Here is a 19,182-nt window from a genome sequence, read left to right as displayed (position 1 = left end):
AGAGAACATGTTGCTGCTTGGTATCATGATGACTGGTTGATATCTGTGATGCCGTGAAGAAAAGAATCACCTTTGGAAAGTGGGGAGTGTGGCTAATGCCGAGGCTAAAGCTAATGCTAATACCAATTATTTAAATTTGATCCAAAAACATGGTATTATTATGAAAAAAAAATATTAGTAGTAGTATTATTAGTTTTATTTTAGTATTATTTATATGATTATAGTAATTATTTATATTCTGAATTAGCTTTTATCTATTTTAGCTTTTATTTATATTTTGAATTAGCCTTATTTTTATTTCAGATTTAGTTTGAGTAATTTAGTGCTTCTACTTAAAGGTACACTATAGCTGTGTCCATCCTTTGAAGGGCGCATTCGAAGGCCGTTTGCATCACTGTGACGAAGGCTGTCCCAATTCGAAGGCTTCTTCAAATGCGGCCTCAAAATGCTTCCTTCGCTTCCCGTAAAAATGAAAGATACAACAGATGGATCCTTCGGGGCCTTGCCTACCCCAAAAGATTGATGATACAGTATATTGACTCGCTATTTCAGTTTTATTAATTTTGAACCCAAAAAAGTTACATAGTGTACCTTTAAACATATTTCATTTAGTTTTAGTTAACAATAAAAACACTGCCACAAACACCATATTATCTACACACTGTCAATCTAGGTGACCTTAAATGTTTTGGACCCTATCATTTTGGGGGGCCTCTGTAGATAGAGCCTCTTGGCCTTTTTATTAAATTCATTTAAATACATTATAAATAGGTTGTGTTGAAATCTGGACTGTGGTCTCCTTTGGAAACCTTAAACTGTAGGCATTTATGGCATACAGAGTTTGTATATCTGGGTGAGATGGAGAATAATGTCTGGTTTATGGTAAATTAGCCTGCAGAGCTTCTTGACACCCAGTATTGTGCTCTTATGTCTCTCTAACTGATTTATGTGGCTTCCTGTTTTTCTCTGGGTTCATTTGACAGGTCAGTGCATAAATGCATTATGAATTTCACATCACATCATGCTCATTTCTCCTCAGCTTTAGGACAGCTCTCAAATCCCATAATCCTTTGGAGCTCCTTTACTACAGTGCCCACCCGTCCCTCTCTGTGTCTCTTTCTGTCTCTCTTTCCTATTGCTTAAATCAGGTGGTCTCTTGCGCTCACACACAAGCACAGTTATTTCGTATACATGCTCATGAGATCCACACGTACACCCACACAAACAAACACACACACTTGCTCATGTGGAAAGAGGTTTCCAGGATCTGCCAGCATTAAGCTACAAATATGCGCGACGCATCAGTAATCAAGACAATGTGGATCAGCCAGGCTTTTCAGGTAACGTCTGTCAGAATGAGTTCAGGTTTCTGCCAAAATCTGACACCGTTTACTCCTGGTTTTAACATGCGCCTCCGGTGGTCAGCCGAGACAGATCGGCAGATCTTACCAAGTGTTTAAACAGGTTTACATCTGTATATTACACATTCGCTGCTTAATAATTTCGTGAAATATTTGTTTTTTGGTACGATTTTTTGATGAATAAAAAGTTCAGAAGAACAGCATTTATGGAAATGTCTTTACTGTCACTTTTGATCAATTGAATGCGTCCTTGCTGAATAAAAGTATTCATTTTGAACGGTAGTGTATTTTCAAAATGGACTAGTCAGTGGGTTGACTTGCCAAATATTCAATCTCTGAAGGCTGGTTCAGTGGTCTCGAGATCTTTAAAACACAACACTTATGGAGTGAGATGCTGATAAAAGCTATGACTCAACAGGCAAAAATGTCTGTATTAATATGTATGACTGTATTTAAGAGAATAAGTTTAAAGAAAAAGCTTCTCTGAGAGTTTTACCCTGTACCAAACAGTACTTGTGACCTTTTACAGCACAGCGTACTCTGGTTACATCCCATGTTTGAATGTATTTTTGGGTAATGTGTGTGTCCCATGTCTTGTTGATGGGTTGGAATTTTTGCAGCAAGCGGTTTTGAGTGTATGAAAAGATCCCTTTCCTTATCACCTTTTGTGTTAAACAATACACCGGCACTCAATATAGTACATGCTTTGATTCTCACTCCATAAATCTTTGTGGAGTGCGGAAGGTATTGAGACTTTATTTGCAAGGAACTGGTCCATTTTTCAAAAGCATCCATGGACAAGGATGGATGAAGTCTGAGGGGAGCCAAGCTGGTTGGAGTCGTGTTTTATCCAAAGCCCAGTGGGATCATTGGAGGAAAGTTTTCCACAGATGCTCCAGGCTGATTGGGATGCAGGGGGAACGTCAGATCAGCAGGAGATTAGAGTGAATTGAGACATGTATCAGAGCAAGGGAGTGCTGCCTTTGATTGGGTACTTTTCTGGGTGGTTCACCATCCACAACCCCTGCTTTCATTCAGTTCTCTTTCATTTCTAGTTGCCTTTCTCACTCATTCTCCCTCTCTGACAGGTGCGGAATGATTTGACCAATGAGCTGGAGAAGGCAGACATCCAGATTGCAGACACTGAGAGTTTCTCTAATGATCCCTGTGTGAATGTGAAGAAACTGAAGGTAAGAAATCTTACAGGCACCAAACATGAATAGCTCACAGTCCACACAATGTCCCACTCATACATGTATGTATGTATGTATATGTATATATATATATATATATATATATATATATATATATATATATATATATATATATATATAGTATATGTAACTTTCTGTGTTGAATTACTGGAATGTAATGCACACACTCCACTCAAAGTCACCAGAGTTCAGATTCAGCTTGGGCCAATTCTTATCAAATTAAAAAAAAAAAAAAAAAAAGTTAAGAAATTATTATTTTGAGCATAAATCTTGCTGAATTCTGTTACATTTGTGCCTTAAAAAATGGCACTTGGCAAAGTAGTTTCATTTGTGCTGAAAAAAATACAAAATTAAGACAAATTAGGGAATTTAATAAGATAAATTATTTTTTTTAAATTGTTCCTTGAGAAAACAGTGCAATTTGTTTTTTATATAATGCAAAAGAACTTAAAATATATTTTTTTCGGTTTCTCTATTTCTGTTCAGCCACATTACGCTTTGACAGTTTCCTATTAAGCTAATTATTATATTAATTATTCCATATTATGCAAATTATATACTAATGAGTTGTGTTGTCATTGTTTTAACTATTGCGGATAAAGCTTTGGATGACTCTGGAAGAGAATACTGAAATATTTTCTTAGTCATTATCATAAACAAATACAGTGGCAGGAATGCCATGATCAATTTAGTTGGGTCTGTGTATGATCTGAATAGCCATGGTTACATTGTTGACTGCTGCTTCTCCTACATTGCAATTTTCCAACTAAAGGTTTGTTCCCACCTTTTTTGCCAAGTCATTTTTTTCCACCATGAAACTATTATGATTTCTATTACCTGCCTGACTTAGTACCTCCATTATCACGAGTCTGGGCCGGCAGTCACCCGTGTTGCATTATATATAAACAAAGAGACTTTTATGAGAGTTTTGAAACACACATCCACTGTAGATGGGCTACCCTTCGCTATGTAAATTTGGGAAAGTCTCACAACCATGCTCTTGATAAAAGCAAAGCGAGTGGTGAGCGGTGTCCTGGGGCAGCCTGGCGTCGATCCAGCCTCCTTTTTGACTGGGTGTAAGAAGCTTGTGTCTGCCAGGACTCCAGGACAGCTGGAGCCACTTACACAGCTGGACAGATTCAGGTTAAGTGCCCACGCCGTCGGGAGCAGCAGCGGGCTTTGTGACGGCTGCTGATTGTGAAGCAAGAAGCGCTTGACCCAAGCGTTCGGTCCTGAAAAGGGATGCGGGAGTATTTCGCACAATAGTTCCAATATCTCAGCGTGTTCTTTGGCACCACTGCAGAGTGTGGTTTTGTGGCAAATGAGGCAGTCTCTGAGAAACATTTGAACGAAACTGTTTGCCACATGCCACACATTCACTTTCAAACAGTGTTTGAATGCGGCTCCATTGCGAATGCTGTTTATGTCACTATTGTCGAGTTTAGAGCAGGCCTGGGATCAGTTTTAATGCATCCGCTGTGATCTTACCTGTAAACGCTACTGTTTTCAGAGATGTTGCTTGCCCACCCACCGGAGTCATTATTTTCTCTTCTGCTTAAACATGATAGTTTTCATCTTGAGCAGCTCATTAGTTGTGCAAGTTAAATGCTCTTCCCGTAGCCTCCTGCTTGAGGATGACATCCCAAGAGAAAAAAGAAAAAAGAAAAATATATTCAGAGAGGATTTCTTAAAGTTGCTGGTGGGCATTTCAATATCCTGGCAACTGTGACACATCTTTTGATGGATGGGGCTGCGGCGACCCTCAAACAAGGCTGTCTGACTTCCACCTGAAATTTTCATTGGCATTTGCTAGAATCAAGGGCAATATAGTTAATAGGGTGGAGAGGGATGTTATTAGATCCTGATGTGCAGAATGAGAAAAAAGGATACTTAATAACCTCAGAAGAATATGCAGGTTTATATCTTGAATATTAGCATAGCCCTTAGCACATGACAGATGCGTCCAGAGCATTTTCATGGATTTAGTCTTGGCTTCATCCTGCTCTAGTGATGGATTGATCTTCATGATGCAGAACTGGACATGGTGGAAAGGAAACAATGCTGAAGTGGGCTAAATTATTTACAGACTCAATCATGCAGCATAAATGCTGGTTATAGATGCAGATCTCTCTCTTTTTCTGGATATGAAGCAAGTCATACTGCTGATACTATTGTGCTAATACTATTGTGTGACCAATGCATGATGGGCCCTATCTTACACCCGGCGCTATGCAGTGCCAAGTGCGATGCAAGTGTTTTTTGCTAGTTTCAGTTTGACGCAGTTATCATTTTCACGTCCTGCACCACGTTGTTTAAATAGCAAATGCATTTGCGCCCATTTGTGCGACCTTGGGCGTGCTGGTCTGAAAACGAGGTGTGTTCTGGCGCATTGTTGGAGCGTTGCTATTTTGAGGCAACAGAAATAGACTGCGTCATTGACCAACTGAAACCTGGTCTAAAGTCAATGAGTCAATTTCTTTTGTTATTTAAAGAGCGCGTTAGTAATGTGCGCCTATAGGCGGGTCCACAACGCGTGTACACTCTGCTTATTAAACACACAGGGACGCACAGCAGCACACAAACATGCCAAGTATTTAAAATAAAAGGATTACAATGTAAAAGATTATTATTGTGTACATAAAGATATAGCGCAACTGGCATTTAAAGGGAATGGGAGATGAGAGTCTGATTGGTTTAATGCACGTAAATCCCAATACACACCCATTACTCAATAAGAGAATAGGGACAACCCTTTAAGACCATGCGCCTGGCGCGCCGACCATTTTTCCTGTCGATAAACTAGCAAAAGTGAATTCAGACACACCCTAAGTGAACTTGCGACCTGTGCTTTAGACCATGCGCTTAGATCGTTAAAATAGGGCCCTTGGTCTTTATGTCTCACCTAGCAAAGCTACACACCCTAACAGTGTTTTTGGATTTTTAGCGCAATTTTCCTACGGACAAAATTGCGATTGTTAACTCATGATTTCTGTTCTGTCTGTGCGCACCAATCTTGCACTTCTATCTCCTCCTCAACCAGACCACCTAGAGACTTCAGGTTTTCGGCATTATGTTAAGGAAGGTCTAATCTCGGGAACGCACAAAAAAAAAAAAAAAAAAAAAAAAAAAAACATAACAAGATTTACTATCTCTTAGTGTTGTGATCCCATGACGTCAGAAAATTGCGCTAAAACACTCACTGAGTTTTTATTACTTGTTTTTTTAACAGCTTTTCTCATGAAAATCCTGCTTGCTTTTATTTTTAAAGCATTTGGGCATTTTATTAATAGAGACAGTGAAAGAACAGACAAAAATGATATGGAAGAGATGGATAACAGGACTTGGAATTGGCCCAAGGATTTGTATTTGTATTTCCATACAAGTGAGTGGAGTGTGTGCACTACTTTTCCAGTGTCTGGGATATGTTTCCTTGAACGCAAAATGTATAACTTATTCTCCAAATGGATTTGCAGTCTGTTTGTTTGAGAGGCCCAAGTAGGAGTGACCTAACAACATTTCAACCAATAGCGTGAGTGGGGCTGGACTACCTGTTTTTCAGAACAATGACAGATGGGAATTTCATGTAATTATTTTGGAATAATTCCTGGGTTAAGGATACAGCTTTGTGGTTACCAGCACGCTTAGGGCTTTTTTCATTGTGACATACTGCACATTTCACCATTATATCGGTTATATTTAAATCTTTAAATACCCGTTTAATTCTGTTCTCTCCCACCTCTCTGTAGGATAATGATGTTCGGATCATCATTGGTCAGTTCGATGAGAATCTGGCCGCTAAGGTCTTCTGCTGTGTAAGTTAGCCCAGCCCAGCAAACCCAGTCACCATAACATGCACCACCAGCCTCAGATTTACTGCAAAAGACCTGTTGAATTAATGAAATCTGTACATTTATTTAATATACTGATGTGCCACAGAAACGTTTAACTGTGTCATTATACAGTTTGCTTAACAGTTGATTTTTGTTTGAAATGATGTGACTGTTGAGTCCCTGATCTCGTGTGTGTGCTCCAGGCTTATAACCTGAACATGTATGGCAGTAAGTACCAGTGGATCATTCCAGGATGGTATCAGGGGAACTGGTGGGAACAGGCAAACTCCACAAACTGCACCACTAAGAAGCTGCTGACAGCCATGGAGGGTTATATCAGCGTGGACTTCGAGCCCCTCAGTGCCAAACAGATAAAGGGAATATCAGGAAGAGTGAGTGTCTGCAATGCGGTGGTATCTCACAAGTTATGAATGACATTTCTGATTTCTGACGGACAAAAAATTCTACCATGTGCAATAGGAAAAAGTTATGCATTTAAATTTCAGTTTCAATAGTTTCTCACTATCAGCTTTCCTTTATTTTCCCTGTTGAAATGAGCAGCTTAGACCATCATGTCCAAGTTGCTGATATTCTTGAGCAGCAAATCAGCATATTAGAATGATTTATGAAGGATCATGTGACACTGAAGACTGGAGTATTGATGCTATCACAGGAATTAATTACGTTTTAAAATATATTGAAAGATTACAGGAATTTATATTGTAATAATATTTCACAATATTACTGCTCTGACTCTATTATCAATCAAATAAATGCCACCTTTGTTAGCATAAGAGACTTGTACCTGATTGTTACACCAATTGACATTTGTGTAATTAAAATCAATGTTAAGTTGAAGACTGTATTAATGATTTAAAAGATTTCTCCATTTTTATCATCTTGGGCTTCCGTATTTGTGAAGCAGTGCTGCTTTACCTGTGTGTGTTCAGACGCCGCAGGACTACGCGAGGGAGTACAACCGGGAGCGAGAGCAGAAAGGAGTGGAGCCCAGCAAGTTTCACGGCTTTGCCTACGATGGCATCTGGGTGATTGCGAAGACCCTCACCCGTGTCATGGAGCTCCTCAGACACAAGGAGAGGCACGACATGCACCACAACTTCACGGTGGATGACCGAGAGGTGGGCAAGATGGTCCTGGACGTGATGAACGAAACCAACTTCTTTGGAGTGACGGTAAGTTTGTGTTAACCAGGCTTTGCTTGGGTCCAAGCACAGTGTTTGGTTTACAATTCTGTAACATGTTCCACTAAAAAAGCTACTATGGCTAGCACAATCTTGGCATGTCATTTTATATTGAGCCGTCATTTCCTAAAGCTGAAGAGTTGTAAAGGCCATTTTGTGATCACCAAGTCAAAAGAGAGATAGGCCTGCTTTCATTGCTGCAAACTGCCTGTGAGAGGCTGAAGGGAGGGCAAACATTTAAGAATGCAACTTGGGATTAGTGGCTAGTAATGCTAAACATGCGATGCCGCTGACAGAATGAGAACCAGATAAGAGGTAGGGAGATATTTGGTATGCAGGGAGTGTCCTGTCTGCAGACATCACCGAATGTGTGTTTGTTTATGAGAACACACTGCTGCAGGCTGCCAAAACAGAGAATCACAGAGCGCAAAAAGAAGGCAAGTCAGCAAATCTAAAGGCACGTGCTGAAGCTGAACCAAACTGTCTCTCTATAATAAAAAAAAATGAAGGCATTTTGATAGTGCAGTAAATGCTGTTGGTTTGGGAAATGAATAGGGGTTAATGTGCATTTTGGGTTTTAGTACGGTATGTCCTCCAGCCCTCCATCTTCGGCTTTTATCAAGCAGTTATCTCTCATGTGTAGCAGAGTATGTTTTATGTTTGCCCAGGCTGCTAACAAACAATGCATGTGCCGCGAGACCTCAGCACAGAAGCTTAATGGAGAGGAAGGAAAAACAAACAACACACATAAAAAAGAAAATACTGCTGGAAGACCTGTGGAGATATGAGCAGAAATGCAAACAAGAGCATTTGGTCTTTCTACCTCCTTTTAGATAGGGATGCGCAATATATCGGTACCATAATGGTTATTGGCCGACATAAGAGAATTCATTTATTGGAGAATTAAAGTATTGTATATTTAATTGTTCATTTCCTCTATTTTTACTTTTAGATTACTTTTGGCATAATCTTCATTCACTTAAAGTAAATCCTTAAAATGCGATCTTTAGCAAATCTTCAGGGCTGGAAAGCTGTTTGACACAATTATCACAGCTTTTTTCAATTCCTGATGTAGCTATGCTAATGTCTGTTCCACATTCTATGGCTAGCTGTATAGTATATGATCACGCTATCTGCAACTATGATTACTAATTGTATTAATACAATTTTTTTAAAAAGGATAGTTATAGCACTTTCTCGCCCCCGAGTTGTACTAAACCTATATGAGATTATTTCTTCTGTTGAACACAAAAGAAGATATTTTAAAGAATGTTGATAATCAAACAGTTGACGGTAGCCATTGACTTCCATAGTAGGAAAAAAATACTGTCTGGTTACCAACATTCTTTAAGAATATCCTATTTTGTGTTAAACAGAAGATAGAACATTTTTGGGGAGAACTATCCTTTTAATATCACTGTCAATAGTTGATGTTTTAGTGGCTTACCAGATGGATACGCACTTCATGATCTCAGATTCTAATTTAAAATGGGAAATTAACATCTTTCCATCAAAGCATAGAATCTTCTGGAACACAATCGCATAAAAATAGATTGCAATCTGACTACAACAGATTTAGTGGTCCCACACGGATCAGGTTTGTCTCGTACCGATGGCTGGGTCTTTGTCCAACAGAACGGGCTGTTCTAGCTTCTCCATCAGACTTTGAGTCCTCTGAGGAGAGCTATCGATTGAGTGCCAGCATGCCTCAGGAACTAAAACATTATCTTAGAGAAGTCTCTGTGGATCATTTTGAGTGACAAGTAATGGTGTGCTGCTTTCATTTGGTTAGCACAACTTACATTCTAGAAGCAAACATATTGTTCAAAAGTTTGAGGTCAGTAATATATATATACATTTGAAAGAAATTAATACTTTTATTCAGGATGAACACATTCAATTAAAGTGACAGTAAAGACATGTTACAAAAGATTTATATTTCAAATAAACTGTTCTTTTGAACTTTCTATTCATAAAAGAATCCTGGAACGAGATGATCACTGTTTACAATTTTTAAAACATTAAGCAACACAACTGTTTTCAACAATGGTAATAATAAGAAATGTTTCTTGTGCACCAAATCGGCACATTAGAATGTTTTCTTCTTTAACCTCTGACAGTTATCCATTACTTTTGTAACGTTTTAGATTATTTACTAGGCAATAAAAACAGGAAATGTCTTCTAAAAATTATTCATTTAAGTTGTATAATATTAGAAAAGCTGAAAATAGATTGTTGCACTGCAGATGTGGGCTGTGGCAGCAAATTCCTTGTTTACAAAATCTCAAAGCATGGAGTCATTGCATTGTCAGTAGAAGGTTGATATCTCTTTATATGTGTGTGTGTGGGGGGGGGGGGTGCAGTGTTGGGAACGTTACTTAAAAAAAGTAATTAGTTATAGTTACTCACTACTTGTTCCAAAAAGTAACTGAGTTAGTAACTGAATTACTCTATAATAAAAGTAACTCGTTACCAGGGAAAGTAACTATTTGCGTTACTGTAAAAAAAAAAGTTGCTATATGTCAAAGAATTTGGAAACACTTTGCAGTTTGAATGTCCTGTATAAACAAAATTACGGAATGTTTTTATGTTTCCACTGTTCGATCGCGTCCGCGCCTCACACACACGCACGCACACAAATGTAAACACTTTGCGGCTTTTCGATCGCGCCTGCGCCTCTCTCTCTCTCTCTCTCTCTCTCTCTCTCTCTCTCTCTCTCTCTCTCTCTCTCTCTCTCGCTCTCTCTCTCTCTCTCTCTCTCTCTCTCTCTCTCGCGCGCGTATCTAACAGTAGTTCCACATTACATTAATTAATTTGCACGCGAGTTGTATTTATTTTTAGGCCGTGTATTCTCCGTGTAAATGTATGCACCGATCGAATCGAAACTGTTTAGCTGGTGTGTGTGTGTGTGTGGCGCGTGTGCTGGCATGTGTGTAAAAACACTGGCTCTGATTGGCTACTATGAAACACATGACTCTGCCTTAGCCAATCATAATCGCTTACCTTGTTATTAACCCACCTCATCACTAGCTGTGCGAGCCAGGGGTGCGTTCGGATTAAACAGTTTATTCAATAAATGCATAGTAACGCACCGCATTTAACGTCCAGTAATGTTAACGGCGTTGTAACGACGGGAAAAGTAATTAGTTAGATTACCCCTTTACTGAAAAAATAACGTCGTTCCCTAACGCCATTCTTTTAAACGGCGTTATTCCAAACACTGGTGGGGGGATATTTTAGGGCCAAACTATCTGCAGTCTGCTAATATGAGTGGCAGTTTGGTCTGTTCGACAACGACATTATCATTTGCTTCATCACCTTCATCACCTTCATCACCTCCACCCACAACCCCCTTTTGCAGGCCTGAGGGTGCCTTTCACACCTGTGTGATCTCCATAAGGCCCCCTGCACCTGGCCTGTCCACACCTCTGCACAGACTCTCTCTCTCTCTCTCTCTCTCTCTCTCTCTCTCTCTCTCTCGCTCTCTCTCTCTCTCTCTCTCTCACTCACTCACTCACTCACTCACTCACACACACACACACACACACACACCACACACCACACATGCAGATGGATAAAGGTGCCATGTTTGACCCATAAGCCCACACCTGTAGCGCAACAAAACCTATTTCAGCTTTTCTACTGTTATGAAACCAGTCTCAACAAAGAAACTGAGAAAGAGTGTGAAAACTGAGAAAAAGCCTTCATTGATTTAGAAAAACCTTATGACTAGTATCACAGCTTTTCACTTGAGTCTTAAAGGGATAGTTCATCCAAAAAATACAATTCTGTGACCATTTTCTCACCCTCATGCCACCATCCAAATGACTTTCTTTCCTCAGTTGTAATAAAACTGAATAAAATTAATAATGAAAATGATGGTCCTGAACAACAAAACATGACCATTATTTCTCCTTGTTGTATTGTCTCTACAATGTCCAAAAATGAGATCCTGCTCAGCATATAAATCAACAAATTAGGATTTGAAGGCTTATGAAGTATATGTAAATATACGAGTAGCCTACTGCAGTTCACATTCTATATTGTTTACACACATAACTCTGAATTGAAGCTTTAATGTGTTTTGTGAAGGCGAGCATTTATCCAGCGCGCCCACGTCAGAGCATCTAAACAAAGAATTGTATCGCACTGGGACCGGAGCCTGCTCTACACTTCAAAGACAGACATTTTTAGAGATATGATCACTTCTGATTTGCCTCCCATGGTTTTAATGGGCTTCTAATCATTGCCATGGTAATGCAGTATGCCTCTCACCTGTTATTTTATTGGCCCGAGTGATCCCAAATCCTTTTAAATGGCTCATTAGGCACTTCCGGGGGCAGACAGACAGCAAAATGCATTTACACATTTCCTTTTTAGGATTTAATGAGCAAATTAGATAGTATTTTGATCCAGTGACGGAGCTATTTAAGTAAAAATGCTAGATACTCATCTACGTTTTGATCAGATATCCATGATTAACCTGCAAGGTCTGTTGAGGCTTTTTGCGTCATATTTGAATTCATTATTTTGCTGGAAACTTTACTTCTTCTGTTAATGATTGTTTTCTAACTGGGTAAAGGGATTTATTATTTATATTTTTAATATTAATTGGTTTCTTCCTCTTTAGTAGATGCATTTTAATTTAAAGCTTCTTGCAATGCTCTTATTGCTGTGATGATCTCTCAAGGGCATAAGAAGGATAATGCAAAATAGCCTTTTTATATTTTCTGGATCACTGTTATTTGCAATTAAACCTACAACTTTTCTTTGCCATTATGCTGCTTCTTAGTTTGTTTGTTTGTTTGTTTGTTTGAGTTGTGCTGGCTGAAGTAAGAAAAAATTTACCTATATATACTTTTTTTGTATGATACAAGATGTGTTTTTGTTGAAATGTCCAATAACCAATATGCAGAAGTGTTATATATATTTATATAACACTTCTGCATATTGGTTATCGGACATTTCAACAAAAACACATCTTGTATCATGTGGACAAGATGATATAAGCCTTCATATATATATATATATATAATTTTGACAATATTAACTACATTCTACAACAATAAAAAAAAATAATAATAATTAATTTTTATTTTTATTTTATTTTTTAGCATGGACCTGAGCAATTTAACACTTTATATTATATTATATAACAATTTGTATGTTATATTTTTCTGGAATTTGTTTTCTTTGTATTTGTGAACCAGTAAAGCAACCCAGTTCTCCTCAGCTGGCACAACCTGACAACCGTCTCAGGCCTCCATGCACTCCTTTAATTTAACAAATCAATAGTGCTGCTATTAATTATGTTTGCCTCAAGAATGTGATCAATTCAAAGATCTTTAAACTAATAAATGAGCCAAAAAACAAGCACTGTGCCAGACTTCAATCTATACACTCCCAATTTGTTGCTGTGTCAAGAGTGAAGGATATGACAACAAGATGGAAAATCGATCCTTGTAAAATATATCTGTCCAGCTTGGATTATGTGCCATGATATTAATCATCTCAACTGTGCAATCAAGACTTCTGCAAACTGTCCATTTACACGTGATAAGCAGCTCTTGTGAAGGTTGTTCGCTGTGTGTGTGTTTTTTTTTTGCAGGGTCAGGTGATGTTCAGGAACGGGGAACGCATGGGAACCATAAAATTCACCCAGTTTCAAGGTAAGTCCATTAGATGGTCATTTTTCATGGTTAACAAGCCTTTTTATAGGAAATGCTGGATCAAACTCAGGTCGTTCAGCCAATGTGGATCATTCTCCGGGTTAAATGCACATCTCAATCTATGCCAGTGTCGTTTTGTAGAATATGTGTGACACATATCTCAGTGCGACGTTGAGTCAGCGCTTGTGCAATACATCACGTAGATGGTCGTGTGCACAGCGGTTTTTTGGTGCCGTCCTGTAGTTTAATGGGGGTCAGAGAATTCCCCTGCTTGGCCCTCTGATGTGATTAATCCAGTGTGTATATGTGTGTGTGTTTCCTGAGGGCAGGGGAGATTAACTCTGGTTTGTGGGATTTAATCTTAGTGCAGGGATTTCCCCCTCACACCCCATGGCAGCCGCAGGCCAGCGTTCCCCACCCTCTTCAGTCTTATCTGCTTCGGCACAGAGGCATCCCTCCCATAGTGTGTTACATCACCTCTTCAGACTGTATTTGTGAGCAGGCCGCAGGATCGGAGGGTTGTTTGGCTTGAGGGGTGATTGAACTGTCTGTCAATATGAAGGCGAATGGCAGTCTGGGATAAATAATGAAAAAAAAAGAAAGAAAGGAGAAGCTGTTATCAGCAGCGCCCTGGAGAGCGTCGTCTTCTACACCGAGAACAATCACACCGACTCAAAGCGCACACTTGCTTTGGGCTCTTTCTTTCTTTGGGTTTCTCACTCTATTACTCTGCTCTCTGTCTCATTTCATCACTCGCTCACTCACACTCATATTCACTCAGTCACTTTCTCACTCGTTTGTTTACTCGCATTAAAGATGCAGTAAGTGATTTCTGAGAATGATGTTTGAAATCAACCCAAACAAACACACCCTTCTCTTCGGCCCCCTAAATGCACGAACATTCAATGTGAGAGTGGATGTCTCGTTATCATAGCAGAAGCAAAGCAAAATAAAGCGAAGATGATAAACGAATGACAAGGAAGATCAAAAAATGAACATACATTATAAGAGTACATACAAACAAAAGTTGGTTGTTAGTCGTCAGTTGCAAACACTCAAAACCAATGTTACTCAGGTCACGTATGGAGCAGAAATAACGCAACCTCTGTGTCCGTTTTCAGGTCTCTCCAGCACTGGAAAGCTTTTTTAATCTTAACACGGGTCTTAAAGCGCTTGCCTGATCATAACCCTTCTATATTAGAAGAGGTATTCCTTTGACCTATTCTCTTTTGTAATGTCTCTCAGCCATCTCTCTTTCAACAGTCTTTCTTCAAATCTCACTCTCTCTCCTCCCCCATCATGAGTGGACACACCCCCTACTGCTGATTGGCTACACGTTTGTTGTGGTGCTCGGTCCAATCTACTTTCAACAGTGTTTTTCAGAAATCGCTTACTGCACCTTTAACTCACTCACTCACTCACTCAATCACTCATACCCATCATTCATGCATTTACTCATGCGCTCACATTATTATTCACTGTATTTATTCTCTCTCACACGCATTTGTTTGTTCATTCACTCACACATTCTTTTAAACACATTTGCTTTGGGGGTCCTTTAGTCATTCATTAACTCACTTTCTCGCTTATTCACTCATTCACATTATTCGTTAACTTAGTTTTTTCAGTCAGTCAATGACTCACACAACGACTCACATTTCACACATCATTCACACTAAAATGACTTCTTAATGACTTTTTAATTGATCCTTTAATTTGTTTTCCAATAAAAATATCTCTGAATCCAGATATATGTTGAGAAGCAACACTGCAAGGTTTCATTCACTTGTTTTCAGAGAGTAGTTCATACATTGATAGAAATGTATTTTATCTTACTGTAAAATGTTTAGATATTTGAACTGGAAAATAAGACACAAACGAGTTAAGAATAGGATTTTTGCAGCTCACACTCATTCCTAACCTCTCTCTCTCTCTCTCTCTTTCTCTCTCTCTCTCTCTCTCTCTCTCTCTCTCTCTCTCTCTCAGACTTTTCTGACCAATATTTAAGTCTTTATAAGTCATTACAGTTGACAACTAATAACGGAATGCTGTCCATCAGTTTACATGCTTGTGGTTTTTGTAGTGTCCCATTGATCTCATGGTCAGATAAGTACCTGAATGATGACGTTTACTACATGGAGCTCTGACATCACCTGATTATTCACAGTCAATGATTCACCTGACACAGCAAGACTGAAGGAGGTCCATTAGTACTAGTACTACTTAATCTTGTTGGCTATCATGTTTAAATTTTGTTATTTACATGAAAGCTTGGCCTAGTTTAACCCACAGCAGTTATATGTGAAAATCTGAGACCATCAGATGAATTGTATTGAGCAGAAAATGGGTTGGCGTCTCAGTTCAGTACAGTAAATGTTTAATGTTAGCAGTTAGGAAACTATATACTTCCAGGAGCTAAATAATAAATATCTTATTGCCTATGTTCTCTTTTTTTAAAGTTAGTTTTCATCTCTAGAAGGAATGCATTTTTCCCTGCAAGTGTGACAGTCAATACACAAGTAGTTTTAAAGCGAACACCAGGGAGAAATATTGAGTTCTAAGATGGCTTTTGGAACAGAATTTGCCTTATATTTGCCTTCTGAGAGGAAGTCTTGTTCTGCTGGGGATTTATTGACACTAAGCTTTATTTTATTGCATCTTTGGATACAAAACCTCAAGTTACAACTTACCAACCATCTGTTTTCATCTTTAATACCTAGTTCAGGTTTTTTTGTTTGTTTGTTTTTTGTTAGCAATAACAAAGACAAAATGAAAAATATGCATTATGGTTATAAATAAATGGAAGAAAAAAAACTAAGGGAAAAAAAGAAAGAAGTAAAAACAGCATCATGATTTCTGAAGGATCATGTAACACTGAAGACTGAAAATACAGCTTTTCCATAATATATAATTGGAAAATTGGTTATAAAGTTATTATGTTTCACAATATTACTGTTTTTACTTTATTTTGTATCAAATAAATGCATCCTTGGTAAGAATAAGAGACTTTCAAAAATGTTAAATAATCTTACTAACACCAAACTTTTGAGCTTTTGTGTATATCATGTTATAATTTGCACCAAAAAAATTACTATGTTGTGCCATTTCATTCAGAGTAAAATGGGCTAGAAAAAAATATGTAGCGCTCCAAACAGGAAAAAAGACCTTTGTACCAAAATAAAGTACCATTGGTACTGCAGTTCCTTGTACTACAGGTGTGTAGAGCCAATGGTATATTGAAGAATGAACAACAAGGGAGGCTAACCGCACACTGATCCACTCAAGACTGGAAAAGTCTACAAAAAAAAAAAATTATTTTATAAATTGCATCGTGCAAAAAGTGCAAAGTGCATGTGAGTTAAAAACAAAAAAGTTGCTTGTGTCTATTTGTTTTTAACTCACATGCACTTTGCACTTTTTGCACGATGCAATTTCTAAAATAAAAAAATGTTTTTGTAGACTTCTCCAGTCTTGAGTGGATCAGTGTGCGAGTAAAATGGGCTAAAATGACTATATAGCAAGGCTAAATAATATTGACTTAATTTAAAGGTGCAGTGAGCAATTTAAAAAAATTAAAAAACGCTGTTGAAAAGTAGCCTGGAAATCCAGACCTAAATCTGAAAGATTAATTAATGGTCTGGCATCGACTAATGAATATCGGCCAGCTCGAGGGGCGGCACCAAGCATGCATTTGAAAATCTCACTGCACGCAATTGGATAACACTACGACCAATCACAACAAGTTATCGCTTAGCTACCAGCGGAGCTAACTGGTAGATTAGACTCTTACCGTATCTGGTCGGCAAAACAGCAAAAACACCCTTCTTGCAAAGGAACGATTCGAACACCGTCTTCTGTTCTACTTTTAGATAAAAAAGTCAAGTCTAACTCGTTCACTGTAGCGACCAAAGCTGTTTCAAACAATAGCCATCATCCATAGTGTTCATCCATAGCCATCTTGCAATGTTTACTAATGACTTCGACGTCACAGAACTGGTGCACAGAGCTATATCAGATAAGCCGATGTGATTGGTGCAGCTCGGATACAAGGGCATATTTAATGAGCATCATTACTCGACGCCAGAGTAACTCGCTGAGCAAATTCAACTTGTGCTCTCGCGAGAACTCTGGCTTTCCATGGTTGTTGAAAAATGCATCGGACTGAGCATCAAAGCACACTTGTAGCCAATCAGCAGTAAGGGGCATGTCCACTCATGATGGGGGAGGAGAGAGAGCTCAGTGCACAAGAAAGACATTAGCAGAACAACTAGAGATTTCCAGAGAAAACACAAAAGAAAAAAATGCCTGGGGAATATAACTTTAAAAAGAAGGGTTACGATCAGGCAAGAGGTAGGACCCGCGTTAATATCGGAGAAGCTTTCCAGCACTAGAGAGACTTTAAGGAGCGGGAAGGCCTGAATATGTTTTTTCTTTTGATTTCTGCTTTTAAGGATCGCTATAAACCTAGCCTGATTTCGTCATACTCATATTCTAGGCAGAATGTGAGTCTGATACTGCTCCATAGGGCTTTGATTATGAGGCGTGTCTTAACCGAACCAGGAAAAAATAATAATTCTGCACTCAATTGGATAGACCTACAACCAATCAGAGCAACGCAGTATGTGACGTATGTTGAGCGATGCATAGTTGTCAACAGAGCTCAACTGCACACATGAAGGAAGAAGTAGTAAAGTAATGAGTAAAGTAATAATAAAGCACTCCATGAGTGTAACCAAAGGAGAAACCACAATGACCACAGGGTTTTCATTGCGTCCTATCTTCTTAGCGACCATCGGAGTCAGCTGATAAATTACACTTTTGCCGAATCCCGTAGGAAGGACTGCAAACACATCTTTCCGATCGACAAATGCCTTGATTGCGGTTCTCTGTTCGTCTTTTAAAATGAATGCGCTGTCGATTTCTTTTATAACAGACGCGATAGCAGAATCTAAACATCTCAATTCTCCAGCTGCAGTCATCTTTGTTGAAAACCAATTCAAAACAAGCGCTCTTTGGTGACGTGGGTGATTACGTAACCACAGATCATCTGTCCTTTATCGATTAAAGCCCGCCCTGGCAATTTGATTGGCTCGGCCTTCTGGGAGCCGAGCATAATTACTCCTCAACTGATCGAGTCCAGACCGAACTTCCCGACCAAAAAATGTTGTGGGCGGGGTTCGGGCTGGCACCCAGGCTACTATAAACCCTTAATCTTGTCACATTTGTAATATATTAGTTACTTAGACTATCGTGTTATGTAGGGAGCTGTACTTGAAAATTGTGTTTTATTTTCTGGGATGGAAGGGATGACTTTGCCATCGAAGGAGTAGAGGAGCTATACAACAATTAGACATTCAACTTGAATTATCATAGTAACACAAATTGCTTTCACTTACTGATGACATCCTCGGGCAGCAGGCACAGCAGATTCCGCCAGTCGTTGCCTGTGTTGCATAGCGTGTACATGTGGGGGGCGGAGACATCAAGATAGGGGTGTGATCCTTTTGGGTTGGGGTGTGTTTGTTTTGGTGATTTCAAATATTAACAGCTCTTACCAGAAATCACTTACTGCACCTTTAAAGGACATTTTTGCCAAAGCCAAAGTCAAAATTAACAATGCATCCTTGTTAGAAAAGCTAGGTTTTCTGAGTTATTCATCATGAGATCAATGTTTCAATTCATTGTTTTTCCAGACTCTCTAATCAGGTGTCTTTTAATTGATGTGCAAATGCGTGAGGTTGCAATTTACATACTTTTTCAGGTCAGAGTATTTTGGGACAATATGTTGGGCAGGTTCTGCAGTGAAGCGCACAGAAACTAAATGTACTGTCTATTGTCATGTTTCTCTCTGGGGGCCGCCGGCTTTGAACACACTGCTCTTATCTCGGTCGTCCTCTTGTTCTTGC

At 38.9% G+C, this 19,182-nt stretch overlaps 1 protein-coding gene across 1 annotated transcript in view; it reads left to right on the top strand.

Moving 5' to 3' along the window:
- gabbr2 (gamma-aminobutyric acid (GABA) B receptor, 2) overlaps positions 1-19,182 on the top strand; it is a 199,542-nt gene that overhangs the window by 129,260 nt on the left and 51,100 nt on the right. The window contains exons 4-8 of the mRNA XM_079877842.1: positions 2,450-2,551; positions 6,322-6,387; positions 6,609-6,797; positions 7,356-7,598; positions 13,216-13,276. Coding sequence (XP_079733968.1) covers positions 2,450-2,551; positions 6,322-6,387; positions 6,609-6,797; positions 7,356-7,598; positions 13,216-13,276 — 661 coding nt within the window. The remainder of the gene's footprint in view (positions 1-2,449; positions 2,552-6,321; positions 6,388-6,608; positions 6,798-7,355; positions 7,599-13,215; positions 13,277-19,182) is intronic.

The sequence above is a fragment of the Squalius cephalus genome, assembly GCF_949319135.1.
Source record: "Squalius cephalus genome assembly, chromosome: 8".
Lineage (NCBI taxonomy): Eukaryota > Metazoa > Chordata > Actinopteri > Cypriniformes > Leuciscidae > Squalius > Squalius cephalus.
This window is presented reverse-complemented; position numbering and strand designations above follow the sequence as displayed.